Raw genomic sequence first — 15,692 nt, 5'->3', positions numbered from 1 at the left:
GTGGAACCAATATTAGGAGAAATATTTTAAAATTATTATGTTGAATTTCACCATGCACGGCAGAGGCAGGAAATGCAAACTAAATAAGGAAGTGACAAGCACACTTTCAAGCCAGGGCTGCTTGTGATAAACCACTCAGGTAGCTTGTCCTCTTTCTCGAACTTGAGCAAACTCCACAAAGCCTTAAGAGTACAATGAGCAGGGGAAGGAATTCTTCCAGTGAAAACCAGGCTGCTATCAGAGCTCAGGAAACCATTGTGAGAATCCCTGCCTCGTGTCTTCTCTCGAAGTTAGCACTGCAGACACATCTGTACTACGTGCAGTGGCTCAGCTAGGCTGGGCTGTTGCAATCCTGTTGCAATCGCCACTGGGGAGAAGGAAAAGCTGTTAAGCCCGGCACGCTTACTCACACGCCCTCGTCTTTGGAGGGAGCCTCTTCTCTTCTAAACTTCAATCTGTGGCACCTCTGAATGCAACACCCGATTTATTGACACAGCACCAAAGTCTTGAGAAGGGCTTTTGTTTAGCTAACACATCGGCAGAATGCTGCTGCTGCTAGCCAAGATGCTGAATAAACAATGAAAGGGCAGAGCAGGTGGTAGGCAGGAGGGATGAAGATGATCACAAGCCCGGTGATGCCACAGCAATTCGGTGGGGAATGAGTGGTGGCCCAGGAAGCTGGGACCTTGGGGATTGTATTGCAGACAGTTATTTCTGTGGGGGAATGGAAGAGACTGTCACCCAGACTGCTGTAGTGGGACTGGCAGGATGCAAGTTATTCAAACATCATGGGGGATGCAGAGAACTGCTGCTGTGGGAGGAGGACCCTGCCTCCTCTGGATTCCCTCCCCCCTTCCCAATAACAGGCACTATTAGGCTGAGGTAACTAAAAGCCTGGCTAGCAAGCAAGTCCTGCTTCATCAATTTCACATGCAAGGGATGGTTTGCATGGTTTCCCACTCCCTTTTCTTTTAAAGATGAATAATACCTGGGTGAATATTTATTTATTTTAAAATGTATCAGATACAGGTGGTGCAAACCTGAATAAAATATTGGGGGAGCAGGTAAGCCCCCCCATAACTGGTCACATGACACAGTGCATGCACACCAGTTGAATGGCAATGCCCCTTCAAATATTTTATGGTGGGGCTGCTGAAGACCCCTTGCCCCCTTGGAGTTGGCTCCTATGAATTACTCTGAACGTTGCAGGGAGAATGGTTATTGTCGGTCCTCACCAACTAGAGGAAGTGATGGCTACCAACTTGGATGGCTTTAAAAGACAAGTTCATGGAGGATAAGACTGTGAGGAGATACTAGCCACTATGGCTATGCTGTACCTCCACCACTGGAGGCAGTAAGCCTCCAAATACCGTTTTCTGATCATGTCTGTTGCACTGAGGTTCTGCTTGCATCTTTCTCATAGGCATGTGGCTGGCCGATGTGCAAACGGGACCTTAGGGCTAGATGGGTCTTTGGCTTCATCCAGCTGGGCTCTTCTTATGCTCTGGCCATGGTTTTCAGAAGAGTCATCTGTGTTGCAGGGGAAACAGTAAGAACGAATTTGTTGCTCGCTTCATCAGAGGCATGGAGTAACACCCTCAGCTGCAAGTACCGAGCAACAAGGTCAGAGGAAAATGAAATGTGACAATCCCAATGTATAGAAGGAATGTATGCAAAGAGAGCATACAGTGTTCCACCACAGTGGTTATATTAACTCCGCATTAATAAGTTGAGTGTTTTTATCACCTTTCGCTTCTTTAGGAAAGGGTTGCTATGCTTATTTTGCATGCATTCTAGTCCTAAATGAATTGTCACTATCTGTACTTTTTTACATTTCATTTTCCCCTGATCGCACTGCTTCCACACCCACACACCACGGTCTATATACACCGACAACCGAGGATTACACTTCCTGCCTCATTCAGACGAAGTGGACACTAGACCATGAAAGTTTATGCCATAGTAAAGGTGCTTGTAAGGTGCTGCAAACCTTGCTCTTGCTTTACTGGTCATGGGCATTATTCCAATAAGTGCCTGCTACTGTCACTCCAACCAAAACTGCAGCGCCAGCCGTGTTTATGGGGGCAATTTTAGATTCTCCAGCATCCAGCTTAAAAACCCTGCAAAACTGGTTTGTCTAGAGACACAACAGCCTCTAGCCAAATAATGGAGCATGGCAACAATTCAGTTTCCAGCATGAACCTGTCGACACTGGTGCTCCCAGACACAACAATATTACAACAAGGAGCACAAAAGCAGGCCCTGACAACATCTGGTTCCCAGAAATTGTGTGTGTGTGTGTGTCTGTGTGTGTTTCTCCCCGAAGGCTAGAGGAGAGGGCTGAAATCTGTATACGGCTCTGCGGGGCAACAGTAGATAGCAAATATGAGGCTCAGTCTCTTCATTGATTAAAGGTAAAGGGACCCCTGACCATTAGGTCCAGTCGTGATCGACTCTGGGGTTGCGGCGCTCATCTCGCTTTATTGGCCAAGGGAGCCGGCGTACAGCTTCCAGGTCATGTGGCCAGCATGACTAAGCTGCTTCTGGCAAACCAGAGCAGCGCACGGAAACACTGTTTACCTTCCCGCCGGAAGGTTATCTACTTGCACTTTGACATGCTTTCGAACTGCTAGGTTGGCAGGAGATTAATAACCTACAAATCACCATTTCCAGTCCTAGAGCTCAGTGGCTGCCAATCTAAGCCAGCATACAAGGTTAACATTGTTTATTATTTTTAATAAGACTATCAAAATCTTTTGAGCAATGAGATACACATGCTTCTTTCCCTCTTCATTTAATTCTCACTGTGACCCTTCAAGGTAGGCCTATCTGACAGTAACAGGACAAAGGTCACCTAGTAAGCTTCATGATTGACTGGAGGTTTGAGCAGTAGCATCTACCAAAACTTGCTCAGTAGCATCTATCATCACACCTGCAGGCCATAAGGCAATTCTTGGTTACTTGCAATTGGCTTGTAGCTTAATTTAAATCAGCTTCCTTGTTTTATAGAAGCTTGGTTGAAAGATTGACTTCAAGAAGGATGTACCATGCAACAAGGGATACCATAAATTTGAACTTATAATCTGCATCAGATAGGCCTTAGCTTCAGTTCAGGAAGTATTTCCAGATAAACCGTTTAGGCTTGTGTCATCAAGCATCTCTATTAAAGCATCATATATACTTCCAAGATGATAGCCGCATCAATGCGACTCTCCCAACTTGTTTCATTCAATGGCTTAACAGTTATGCCTAAGTCTGATACATGGCCAGTGCAAAGAAATAATTATAGATCTGTTGAACAAAACTGAAGAAACCATTTGCTTCCAGACAACACTTAACAGGCATCATTGACTACCAAGAAGTTTGTATTACTGACTGCATTCAGGATGGGAAAACTTTGGCCCTCCATATGTTCTTCAATGACAGTTCCCATCATCCCTGACCATTGGCCATGCTGACAGGGTCTAATAGGAGTTGGAATCCAGCATTTGGAGGTCCACAGGTTTATTACCTGCAGGCAGGGCCAGATTTAGGTTCGATGCGGCCCTAAGCTACTGAAGGTAATAGGGCCCTTTATATGTCAAGCTATCCTTTGTCAACAACAAATTGTTGCTGTTTTTTGTGTTGAATATATGCTATAGGGTAATTTGTGGACCTGATAGGTATCTAAAGCCATTTGCACATAAATAAGAGCCTACAAAACACTGTTGCTGTATGTAGGTTTTATTTTATTGCTTTTTTATCTTATACTTTGGAAATGTACATCCAGTGTTTTTTTTCTTTTGTTGTCCCCCCCCCCCCGAAAGTGGGGCCCTAAACTATAGCTTGTTTAGCTTATACGTAAATCCAGCACTGCCTGAAGGCTTCAACCATGGAACTGGCCTTGTGACTTCCTTGATGATCTTTACCTGAAAACAACTGGCAATAAACTGAACCTGTGCCCTGGACATTTATGCTGGATTGGCTGGCCAAACATCACCCCCACTCCATGCTTAATGTAAGGATTAGGAAAAGAGAAAACAAAAACCGAACATGTCTTAAAATGGAACAAAGATGAGCCCTGCTATTATTTTCCTACAGCATTTACCCTTCTCTGTGGTTTAGCTAGCTTAGCCCAGCCTAAAGCTGAATTAAAGAACCAATGAAGAGTGGCACCTTACAAATGATGCCCAGATATCTGAATGTTGTACTTTGTTCCTTTTTCAGAATGTTGTCTCCAAGTCACTGTCCTTAAAAATTAGACAGACCATTTTTGGGCATCCCTTCGTGTACTGCTTAGTTCCACCTTAAATATAGGCAGAGATTTAGGCTGTTTCCAGATACAGAAAGGCAAGTGAAATGGCAATTGACTTCCCACATTATCAAGAGTATTATGCTTTTTCCTATAAGCTGGCTTGCACATAACACAAAGCCAAACCATGACTTAATGTAAACACATTAAGCGTGAGGGCTCCTGGAAGAGATGGAGGTTCCTGCACTCCTCCCCAGTCTCCTGCTTCTAAGCCATGGTTTGGCTTAGCTTGTCTCCTCCAAGTTGTAAACTCAAGAACAAAACTTTGCTGCAGGTGGAGCAAAGGAAGAAGACAAACCTTGCCCAGGTTGAGCTAAGTCAAACCATGGTTTCGCTGACAACAGCAGCAGGACCAAAACTGCCACAATGTCGTCTTTAGGTCAGCATCAGGGCTTTTTTTTAGGGGAGACTCACCAGAACTTAGTTCCGGAACCTCTCAGTTGCTATTCTAAGAGAAAGAGGGAGGCATGCATGGTGAGAAAAATAGCACTACAAAAAGCGCTCCTTATGTACATCCCGCTATGTTTTTCCTAGATGGAATGCGTGCTTGAACTCTGATAGTGGCTCTTACTTGCTTGAATGGAAGACAGGAGGGCTGTGTGAGTGTTGAGTGCTGTGCGCAGGTAAAGTTTATGTTATGTACTGAAGTTCTCACCCTGGGCCAGCAGGGGGACACTGTAGATAGTTTTCAGTCAGGTCCACATATGCAAATAAGGAATTGAAAGTGACGTTCAGTGATTGGATAGTTACAGAAAGTGGAGCTCTATATAAGCAGGCTGGCTGAACCCTTCAGTTCAGTTCTGTTCTGGCCTGTGAATAAACAAGAGCTGTTTGAAGAATCGCTGTGTGGTCTGATATGTTCACCCACAACTTAACAGTTTACATTTATTACTCCACTCACGTTTGCCTCTGCCCCTGCCCAACACTGTTATGTTGCCCTCAGAAGGTTGTGCAGCCCTCAGGCTGAAAAGGTTTTGCCACCCCTACTTTAGACCACACCCGGGCTTATAAATATTCCTGGTTAGTGAAATTACAATATACCAAAAGGGTAGGAAGAAATGTTATCTGCCATTTTCACAATCTTTTGTCGCCAGCTGTAGGGCAGGCTACTGAAGCTGTTTTGGCAGGTAACAATAATCCATGTGAGGTAAACCTGAGTACCCACCTCGAGAACGTGCGTGCTTTTCAGTGTCCTTGTGTCAGCATCAGGTAACGAAGGTATAATCAAGAGATCAGCCAAGTGCAGCACATGATTATAGGTTTCCTGAAGAGCCAGCCAAGTGCAAGTAGGTGGAGAAACCCACTCTGCAGAGGCCCCGCCACATTTCCAAGTGCACAACAGCTTTTTAACAATTACATGAGCCCACATTTGAACCTGAAGCTCAGGTGTCAAGCTTCATCCATGTGTGGAGGAGGTGGCAGGTTCAGTAACTGCTGGTTTTTCCAGAAAGAGCTGGGGAAACCCTCTATAGACCCAGCTAAACTAGATGACTGGGAGCAAGGTTAACTTCCTTTGTTCAGTGAAGTCAAAAGGTTCACAACAATGACAGACAGTTTTGCTTAGGAATCCCTCAGGCTGCAATCTACAACTGCATCCTCTGATCTCACAGAGATTTACTTCCTTCCCTGTTTTTGGCTAGGCACAGTGCTTCCTTCCTGGTTGTCAAGAGTCCTATTGCTCTGACAGCTGCTGCAACAGTATGAGGTGTCAATCTGGACAGGATGCCAAATTCTGTTGAAAAAAAGAATTTAAGCATTCGGGAATCTTTCTGGGCCGCTGGCTAACTAATCTGAAAACTGACAGGATCTTTCACTATTGAACTTTATCTGCTGGTAAACCATATAAACTTAAAACTTTGCAAGAGGTAAAGCTGATTCTCCATTAGGGAGCACACTAATAAATACAAAATAAAAATCACAATAATAGACAGCATAATGATAAAATAACAGCCCCCTCGGCTTTAACAAGCCTAATATTATTTAATGGCTAAAGACCAGGATAAAGAGGAATGTTTTTGCCTGGTGCCATTTTTTTGTTGATGATTATTGAACTTTACTGTGTCTGGTTTATTTAAACCAACAGTCTTATTGCAATTTTAACGGTATACTTTAATGCTTTTTATATGCTTGCTATTAATGTAAGTCACATTGGGAACACTATGGTCTTCACATACTTGGAAAATAATAATATTTTAAAAATTATTATTATTATTTATTATTATTATTATTATTATTATTATTATTATTATTTAACTTTTACTTTCCATCTTAAGTAGCATAGAAATTCTTTAGTTTGCTGCAACAGAAACAGAAAGAAAAGCAAAAAAAGACAACAGAAAACAAAACACTCGCTACACATATATTCTCTTCTGCATATACAGAATTATTAATTCATTATTATCCTTAGATCCTGCCTTTCCTCCAAGGAGCTCGGGGTGGAGCACACACATCTCCCCCTCTGCATTTTATCCTCACCACAACCCTGTAAAGTAGGTTCAGCTGAGAGATGGCAGAAGCACACTTATTTCACTTCATATACTAAAAATGGTATATTTGTATATTATGAAGGAATATATATAGTTTTGTATGCTACCTTTTTATTTCTGTGCTCAGCATTATTATCTCTGTTTAGCTTTAAGCTGTTAAATCAGGGTAGCTTATTAGTATTGTCTTAGACAATGTTATATTGATTTTTTTTAAATACTTGATATTATGATTTATAATACATTTTTAGGATGGTTATATTTCTTCTCGTTACAAATAAACAGGTGAGGGTGGTGGTTTTCTCTACAGAAGGATGCACAGCTGCCCACTCACAGGCTTACTCAGACATGCAATTGGAAACCGTCTGCAAAAGACTGAGTTTATGCTCCATTTCAATAAAAAGAATATTTTCTTTAGCAGATTGGCAAAAACAGACCTAAATGAATAGGTTAATCATGTAGATTTTTATGGTGCTTTTAAAAAACTGAGTTGCATGGCAGCAGGCCACAATTTCTTGATATTTATGTCTTTAAATTTTACTTTCCCTGAGTTACTTTTGTATTATAGCAGGCATAGGCAAACTCAGCCCTCCAGCTGTTTTGAGACTACAATTCCCATCATCCCTGAGCACTGGTCCTGTTAGCTAGGGATCATGGGAGTTGTAGTCTCAAAACATCTGGAAGGCCAAGTTCACCTACGCCTGCGTTATAGCAAAGGGAACAAAGGGGATCTGCTGAGTGGAAAGCTGAGATTTCCAAGACTTTCCAAAGCCAACACTGCCTGATATTTCAGAACACGATAGCCTTGTACATTACTGCATCCCATATTAGCACATGATCCCATTCATGCCCCACATCCCATTTTTCAACTTTTGCATGGAAGTAACACCCTTTGATATGCCAAAACAATAGCACAATAATATCAGGTGTGGAGTTTCAACAGAGCCAATTGCCTCATGGTGCTCTGTGGTCCTGGTATTGGGTCAACACTGTTTCAATGAATGCTTTTCTTCAGGTAGATATTGAAGGGGTGATGATATGCAAAAGCCACAGGTAGGAGATATGTGGGTACAGAAGGGGCATGATGGAATAGGCCTAAGGGCAGGACTCATATATGCCCTTCTTAAGAGCCACTGCAGAAGAAGCCACGTTGGCCCAAACCTATACGTCTCAAACAGGATAGTACTAATTAGCAGGTCTGCGCCCATATGATGATTGATAGTATTACACCTTAATTGGACATGAATTACTTGGCCGTGTTACCTTTCGCCTCCTATAGATTGCCACAGTAGCATGAAAGAGACCAGTACTTTCAACTGACCACATAGCTTCCAAATAATTAAGAGCACAATTAATGTTCTGAAATATCATCTGCCAAAGGTACAGGCCTACATCTTGTCCTCAGAAGACTTGGAATGACCTGCTTTGGTCACACAGTCAACCCTTAAACGTCACATTTGTATATGAGAGAGGAAATCTCTGTCTCTGTTACATTGTGCTTACAAAAAGGAAGCAGTGGGTGGTGAATGAATGGATAGCTTACTCCTGAGGTCTAAGAAGCTCATCAGATACCATTTCATTGATGGCAGCATTGTACTGTTAGAAACTGATGGACCAGTAACCATTTCTATGTAGCAAACTAGATGCTTGAATCTGAAGCTGGGGGCTGGAAAAAACAACAAATTCATAAAGTTGACGTAACAGAACTTGCAGATGGAGCAAGAAAGTGAACTAATTGCTAGAACAATTGGGCAATTGACTGAGAAAGAGCCTATCCAGGCCTTCACCCAGGTAGACATCCTGAAAAAGTCCAGGTCACCTTACTCCTGTTCTGTTTCCCATCCACCAAGCCTCCAAGGCAGCGGCTGAGAAAGAACAGCTCTCTTCCTTGTAAGCATGGCTGTGTGGGTTGCCTGCTGAGAGGACAGCAGTCAGAATGCTGTACTTGCACCTCACATCACTGCTAGGCCCAAGCATGGGCATAACCAGGATTTAAGGGGCGGGGGCAGAACCAAGTTAACAAACTGACCAATTGAGTCACAGGTAACTATTTTTATTTACTTGCTTGATTTGGGAGGTAGGAGCAGCTGCACCCCCCCTTGCTATACCCATGGGCCCAGGCTAACCATACCATTTCAAAAGGTTTGCAAAGTTGAACTTTTGACTCTTCCTTTACCCTTTCCCTCCAGTTTTACAGGCTTGGGACCCTTGGGCATTCAAGCAAATTTATCCCACAGAACATAAACTTCCCAAAGAAATACTTGTGTGTTTGGGAGTAGATGCCTTCAGATGCAAACTAGTCTTTCGAACCTGAGATTTTCTGCCAACCAAATGATGTGTCCTGATGCTTTTATTATAATACTGGGGTTGTTGTTGTTGTATACCACCTTGTTATTTTTTGTATGAAACTGTGATTTATAAATGTATCCCACTGTAAATGGTTTGCTTTGAGAGCCATTGTTATCTGCCATTGTTGCTGTCATGTTATCGTGGAGGAGCCAAAGGATGTTCACAAATGTATCTGGGCAGCCAATTCTTAGAAGTACAGTCCACAGGGCATTACGTACGATTTACGGTGTTGAAGGCCTTAGTCAGGTCAATAAACAAGTAAAGATGGATAGGATTGTGCTGTGTTGTTATTAACAGCTCCATCCAAGCTGAAGGTAGACTCTGTTTCAGAAATGGGCACTAGTTGCAGATCCTGATTAGTAGAATCTCTTCCAAGCTAAAATGAAAACATTTTCATTTCTCATGGTTGCAGAGAAGTTTCTTACCAATAATGTGCCACTTATGCTTTCTAAAACATCAGCTATGAAATAAAGAAGCCTCAGGAATCCAAATCCTATGCACCTTTGCCTAAAAGCTCATTTGATGCTGATGTAGCTTATGCATAAATTAAGCATCTGTTGGACTGTGAGTAAAATCCTATGAACATTTCCTCTGAAGTGCCACTGCCTTTATTAATATTGTTCAAATGCCACCCAACAACAGTGTTCTGTGGGTTGTTCATAAACCAAACACTAAAGTACAATAAATTACAGCACTACATAATAAAACCAGTAAAAGAACCCCATCATTAAAAATTCAGAATTTGAGTCAAACACCACAGAGAAATAATATGAGCCAATTAACCTATAAAAGCAATCTAATAATAATAATAATAATAATTTATTATTTATACCCTGCCCATCTGGATGGGCTTCCCCAGCCACTCTGGGTGGCTTCCAATCTAATATTAAAATACAGTAATCTAAAGTTCACCGGAGTCCAAAATTCACAATTTAAAAGCAGGGAAATGGGGAAAGCTATTCAACAGGACTTGCACCCAAGTAAGTGTGTCTGGAGTTGCCTCCGGAGCTTATCGTGGGCTTTGCTTTTGCTTTGTTAACATCCCTGTCATTCCTCGTCGGCTTGCAAAGTATTCTGAGATATAAGGCAGCTTCTGACCCTGGGATAGAAAGGGTTAAGCTATGTGGCTCGGTAGCCAAAACTGGCCAGGTGAAGTCACCTTTCATGCGCCACCACGACTGGGTTGAAGCCGACGCTTCTCTTCCCGCTGTCCCAAGCATTTGAAACTAAGCACACCGATCTGAACCAAAGAGGGAGAAAAATAAAGGAGTGAAGGAAAAACTAGCAGGGATCGCGCAGACAAAGTGTTAAAGTTATTGGCGGGAGCTCGCCAAAACATGACGATTTTTGAACGTAAAGGGAGCGGGGCGGAATTGCAAACAAGCCGGAGATTTTTAAGATCTCTCGCAAAGGTCTATTGCACCAGTGGGCTACGAAGGAAGCCTTTTCGGCTGCACGCGAGTTTTCCTTTTTAAAAACAATGTCACTGATTCAAAAACAAACACACACACACACACACCCCGGACCCCCTCCCCGCCTCGAAGGAGACTATCGCGCTCCGAGAGGATCGTAAAGCGGCAAAGCAGACGGCCCGGCGCGGACACAGCTCTGCCCCAAGTACCCACACCCCATCCCGGGAAGTTCGCTAAAGAAAAAGATCCTTCGGGGCAGCGGCGGCAGGTGTGTTAAGGAAGCGAGGTTTTGAGCCCCCTGCCCCCGATCTCCTCCAGCCTAATGTGCGGGCTCAGAAGCAAAGAGGCAGCGAGTTCCACGGGACTGCCCCTCTCTCCAGCCGGTGAGCGCAGGACATCCCGATCCCGGCTCAAGCTTCCTCGGAAGGAAGCCGGTGCCAGCGGGATGCGCTTCCAAATAAGTAGGCAGCCTCTCTCTTTCTCTCTCGCCCCCTCCCTCCTGTCCCCTGCCTGGAAGCTCTTAGGCTGCTGGGGAAGGACGCCGGAGGGGGGGGGGAGAGCCCGGCGAGGCGGAGGAAGGAAAATCACGTGAGAGTCAGCCCATCGCACCTCCTCCCCCGGATCCATGTGCCGTGAAACAGCAGCAGCAGCAGCCCCGGAGTCCTCCTTAAAGGACGCGATTGCCGGGCATGGCAGAGGCGGGAGGGATTTCTCAGAAAGCTACTTAGGACAGGACTGAAATCCCATTTAGCCAAGTCCAGTGAAATCAGATGGCATCAAGCCTGGGACAAACTGCCCCTATTTCTCGCGGAAAGAGATAATTAATAAATTATTTTTTAAAATAATTGTATTAATAATTTATATATTTTTAAAAAAAATTCCTCCCCAGCACTCTGCGTAAAGTTACCCTTTTGGAACTCTGCGCTTGATAAAAACGATGGATTATTATTATTTCTACCCCATTACCTTTTGCCTAAAGTTGCCCCTTTCGAACTTTGCGCGTGTCGTCCCACCCCTTCTATTTCCCACTTGGTATCACCAGCGCCCCCTCCTCTCACATTTCCCACTTGGTATCTCCAGCCGCGTCCCCCCCCCCCCCTCGATCCGCGCGCGCGTATCTATCACTGCCCGGTTCTTCCAACCCGGCCAGAACTCTTAAGCGGGTAACCAGATATTCAAAAACAATACGTCAGCCCACAATGCCCTGCACCGGAGCCCAGGCATTACCTCATCCCACAATGCCCCGCGAACCAAAGAAGGGAGGAAAAAAAAGAAAGAGGGCTGGGAAGCTTCTGAAGGGGGTGGGGTGGCCATGGAGATGGGCTGCTCTGCAACAGGCTGGGCCCGGCCGCCCGCCCTCCCCCTCCCCGCGTGAGAGGCGGCTGCAGCCAATGGGAAGGCCCCGGGGTGACATCATGGGCTATTTTTAGTGGGTTACTGCTCGCTGATAAGTGTTGGGCTCCACGCTGGGAAAGAGCTCAGAGTGGGGCTGAGTGCGCGGCAGAGGAGGAGGAGGCGGCGGCGGCTTAAAGCGGCAGCGCGCCCAGCAAAGCGGCACCGGGAAAGACACCCGCGAAAGCGGCAGCAGAGACCGGACCGGTTCGTGACGCGGAGCGCTCGAGAGACCCTCCCGTTGCTCCCCAAGGGAAGGGCGAGCGGACAGATCTTCGCTTGGGCTGCGCGGCTGGGATCGCCTGGCTGGGATCTTGCCCGGACGTGTTTGATCGGCCGCCGCCACCGCCAGCGGAGCGACAGGTTTCCGGAGCCTGGGTCCCCGGAGGAGAGCCGGTCGTGCGGAGTCCGGGGACGCAAGTTTTCGCCGCAGCTTGTGGATCGGAGCCCGAAGTGGGGAGCGACCGAAGTTGCAGCAACTTTCCCCCCCACTGAAAAAGAAAACTCTTCGTTCGGGGCGAGTCAGTGACTGAGAGCCACTCCGGTATTGGTGGGGAAAAGAGACTGGAAAAGGAGGAAAAGCGGAGAGGACGCGAAACAAGTGTGTTTGAAAACTCGCGAACACTCCGGCGCAGCATAGGACCCTCCCACGAGGAGGAGGGAGGCATCGAGGAGTCGCGGGGGGGAAAGGAGGACTTTTCCAAAGTTGTGGGACTCGCGAACCTTCATCCCCCCCCCTCCAATTCGCAGCGATAAGAAGCCACGTTTTAACTCCTGGGATTCCTTGGCCGGGAGTGGGAATTCCGCACTTCGATAAAGAACTTTATTCCTCTCTTTTTGGGCGAGTTGTTTTTCTGGAGCTCCGCACTCTTGATGACTGCTCTGAACCTTGTTCTTAGCTGAGGAAGCCTCCGCTTGTCAAATCCAGACCTCCTTTTCGGAGTTTGGGGGCGGAAAACGGGGACAGGCGAGCCAATGACTTGTGGCAAAAAAGCCAGACTTTAATTCATCACCTCTCTGTGGTGTTCTCCTCTCGGAAAAGTTTTTTTTAGAGGGGGGAAAGGGTGGTGTACGCTGTGGCACAGCTTCCTCTCCTTGTTTGTTTGTTTGTTTGTCCTAAGTAGGACCAACTTGTGGACTGTATTCTATGACTGCAAAGATGGAACCTACATTCTACGATGATGCCATCAATACGACGTTCGTGCAGCCAGAGAGTGGTACTTACGGATATAATAACCCCAAGGTGCTGAAGCAGAACATGACTCTCAACCTGGCTGACCCTTCCAGTAACCTGAAGCCCCACCTGAGGAACAAGAATGCTGATATCCTGACTTCCCCAGATGTGGGCCTTCTCAAGCTGGCCTCTCCTGAACTGGAAAGGCTGATCATCCAGTCTGGCAACGGGCTGATCACCACCACGCCGACCCCAACCCAGTTCCTCTGCCCCAAAAATGTCACCGACGAGCAAGAAGGGTTTGCCGAAGGGTTTGTCAGGGCGCTGGCGGAGCTGCACAACCAGAACACCATGCCCCCCAGCGTCACCTCCGCTGCCCAGCCTTCAAACACCGGCATGACCCCCGTCTCTTCCATGGCTGGAAACAACAGCTTCAGTGCCAACTTGCACAGCGAGCCTCCGGTCTACGCCAACCTCAGCAACTTCAACCCCAACGCACTCAACACGGCGCCGAGCTACAATGCCAGCAGCTTGAGCTACCCTCCGCAACATCACCTGAACCCCCAGATGCCTGTGCAGCATCCTCGGCTTCAGGCTCTGAAAGAAGAGCCTCAGACTGTCCCAGAAATGCCCGGGGAGACTCCTCCCCTGTCGCCCATCGACATGGAATCCCAGGAGAGGATCAAGGCTGAGAGGAAGCGCATGAGAAACCGAATTGCGGCCTCCAAGTGCCGGAAAAGGAAGTTGGAGCGCATTGCCAGGTTGGAGGAAAAAGTCAAAACTTTGAAAGCCCAGAACTCGGAGCTGGCATCCACTGCCAATATGCTGCGAGAGCAGGTTGCACAGCTGAAGCAGAAGGTCATGAATCACGTCAACAGTGGGTGCCAGCTAATGCTCACACAGCAGTTGCAGACTTTTTGAAGAGACTGGAAAAGTAACTTGTGTGATGGGGCAAAACTAAGCAGAAAAAAGAAGGAAGTTGGGAGGTGGAAAGCTTCACTTGGGGGGCGGGCGGGAAGAAAAGGCTGAAAGGCATTGATTCCGGAGAGTGCCCCCCTCTTCCCCCAAAGCATGCGTGGAGAGAGACTGGTGTGCCTTTTGGTTTGAGGTGGTGGCAAACCAGTTGACAGTCCAGCTCCGCAAGAGGGCTGTTCTATTCAGACGAGGCATGAAGAAGCCTTGTGTTACCTTTTTCTTTTAACATTGACCAAGACCTGCATGGACCTAACATTCAACGATCATTCAGTATTAAAGGTTAAACTGCAGTAGACACTGTAGATTTGCTTTCTCTAGTACTCCTTTAAAAAAAATAATGGGGAGGGAGTTTGTGGGAGGCTAACAACAGAAGCTGAACTATACTGCCTGCCTTCAAGTCGAGTTGTGTATGTACATATATATTTTTTATTTTATGACAGCTGATTAATGTCAATAAAACTACTTCATGACTTTGTAAGTTATTTTTATGTTCATTTGGGTTCTGCCCAGTATTGTTTGTAAATAAGAGATTTTTTTTAGCAATCTTCTGAGTTTTTTCCATTTGTAATAAAGTATATAATTTTTTAAATGTTTTTTTTTTTGTTCTGAACAAGAAATGCATAAAGGGTTGGTATGTTTTCTTAAAAAAACAATAAGTCACCCACTTTCTTTGATTAGTACCATTAAGACAGGCATATACAGAATGAACTTGTGGTTAGATGTTAAACTCTTGTTAACTAGTGGTGTAAAGGGGGGAGGGGGAAGCCCAACACTTCTGTAACCGTGCAAACCTGTCCATGCCTACTCAGAAGTAAGTCCCATTGAGTCCAGTGGGACTTGTTCTCAGAGCCATATCCATAACAGGATTGCAGCTTTAGCAAGAACAAAAATGTCTTTTGGCATTCCTGATTTTAAGGTGCCATAAGACTGCTTCTTCAATCCTCTATTAACTGGAGGGCACATAAATGACCCCCTGTGTTGGAAAGAAACATAGATCCTGCCTGTTTGATCAATTGAACTTGCAGTCTGTATGGTCTACAAGGAACTAGTGACATAGTTTTAAAAACTAACTAAAGTAAAATAGGATGGGCAAGAGTAGAGTTCTGTTGCATCCACTGCTCTGCACCATGAGTTATCAAATGTAACTGGTCATTCCCAATTTATGTGTCCAAGTTAAGCAAATATTCTTTGCCTGAAGACAAGGAAAAGTTTTCAAAAAGGGAACGTTCATCTGGCAATTTGTCACCTTCATGTTTTTGTTATCTAAAAGAGTCTCTGTTCATGAGTATTTATTGCTATGCCTGTTGTCCAATAAAGTCATTCTATTACTCTTTCAACAGATTTGAATTCCTTTTCCCGCTTATGACTTTGTTTCACCAGAAAGGGGGTGGGGGGTGGGGATGCAACTTAAACTGGTTGGTGTGTTTTGAAACTTGAGCCATAAAATGCACTTGCATTTGGGGCAGAAAGACATTAAGATTATTGCTCTTTTGTTTTTCAATAGAAGATCTTCATATGCAGCAAAAAGAGGACTAATGTGATCCTCAGTCTGCTGAAATGAATGAGACTTACTTTTGAACATATATGCCTAAGAATGTATCTTAAGGTTGCTATCC

General features: G+C 45.3%; 2 protein-coding genes across 13 annotated transcripts in view; one reads left to right on the top strand and one right to left on the bottom strand.

Annotated features, from left to right (window-relative positions):
- Positions 1–15,692, bottom strand: part of LOC310680970 (uncharacterized protein) — a 133,548-nt gene that overhangs the window by 76,950 nt on the left and 40,906 nt on the right. For 5 of the 12 annotated variants that reach the window (XR_014513023.1, XR_014513028.1, XR_014513030.1 and 2 more), the window contains one exon: positions 10,025–10,363. The exons of 4 other annotated variants lie outside the window; for them this stretch is intronic. Coding sequence is in view for 2 of the 8 variants with exons in the window: in XM_083448253.1 (XP_083304379.1) it covers positions 10,350–10,363 (14 nt within the window). In the remaining 6 variants the exon portion in view is untranslated. Of the gene's footprint in view, positions 1–584; positions 715–5,094; positions 6,024–10,024; positions 10,364–11,501; positions 11,757–15,692 lie in introns of those variants that run through there. 3 more of the 12 variants (XR_014513032.1, XM_083448251.1, XR_014513027.1) reach the window with 3 other exon arrangements.
- On the top strand, positions 11,837–15,413 carry JUN (Jun proto-oncogene, AP-1 transcription factor subunit). The gene has a single exon (XM_083448206.1). It carries the CDS (start codon positions 13,075–13,077, stop codon positions 14,020–14,022), a length of 948 nt encoding a protein of 315 aa, XP_083304332.1. The 5' UTR covers positions 11,837–13,074; the 3' UTR covers positions 14,023–15,413.

This window comes from Podarcis tiliguerta (genome assembly GCF_965153285.1).
Source record: "Podarcis tiliguerta genome assembly, chromosome: 6".
NCBI classification, from domain to species: Eukaryota; Metazoa; Chordata; class Lepidosauria; order Squamata; family Lacertidae; genus Podarcis; species Podarcis tiliguerta.
Note: the sequence above shows the minus strand (reverse complement) of the source record. Positions and strands in the feature narration are given on the sequence as shown.

Excerpts from the sequence above, each read along its gene's own strand:
- JUN (XM_083448206.1), top strand. The coding sequence starts at position 13,075 with ATGACTGCAAAGATGGAACCTACATTCTACGATGATGCCATCAATACG.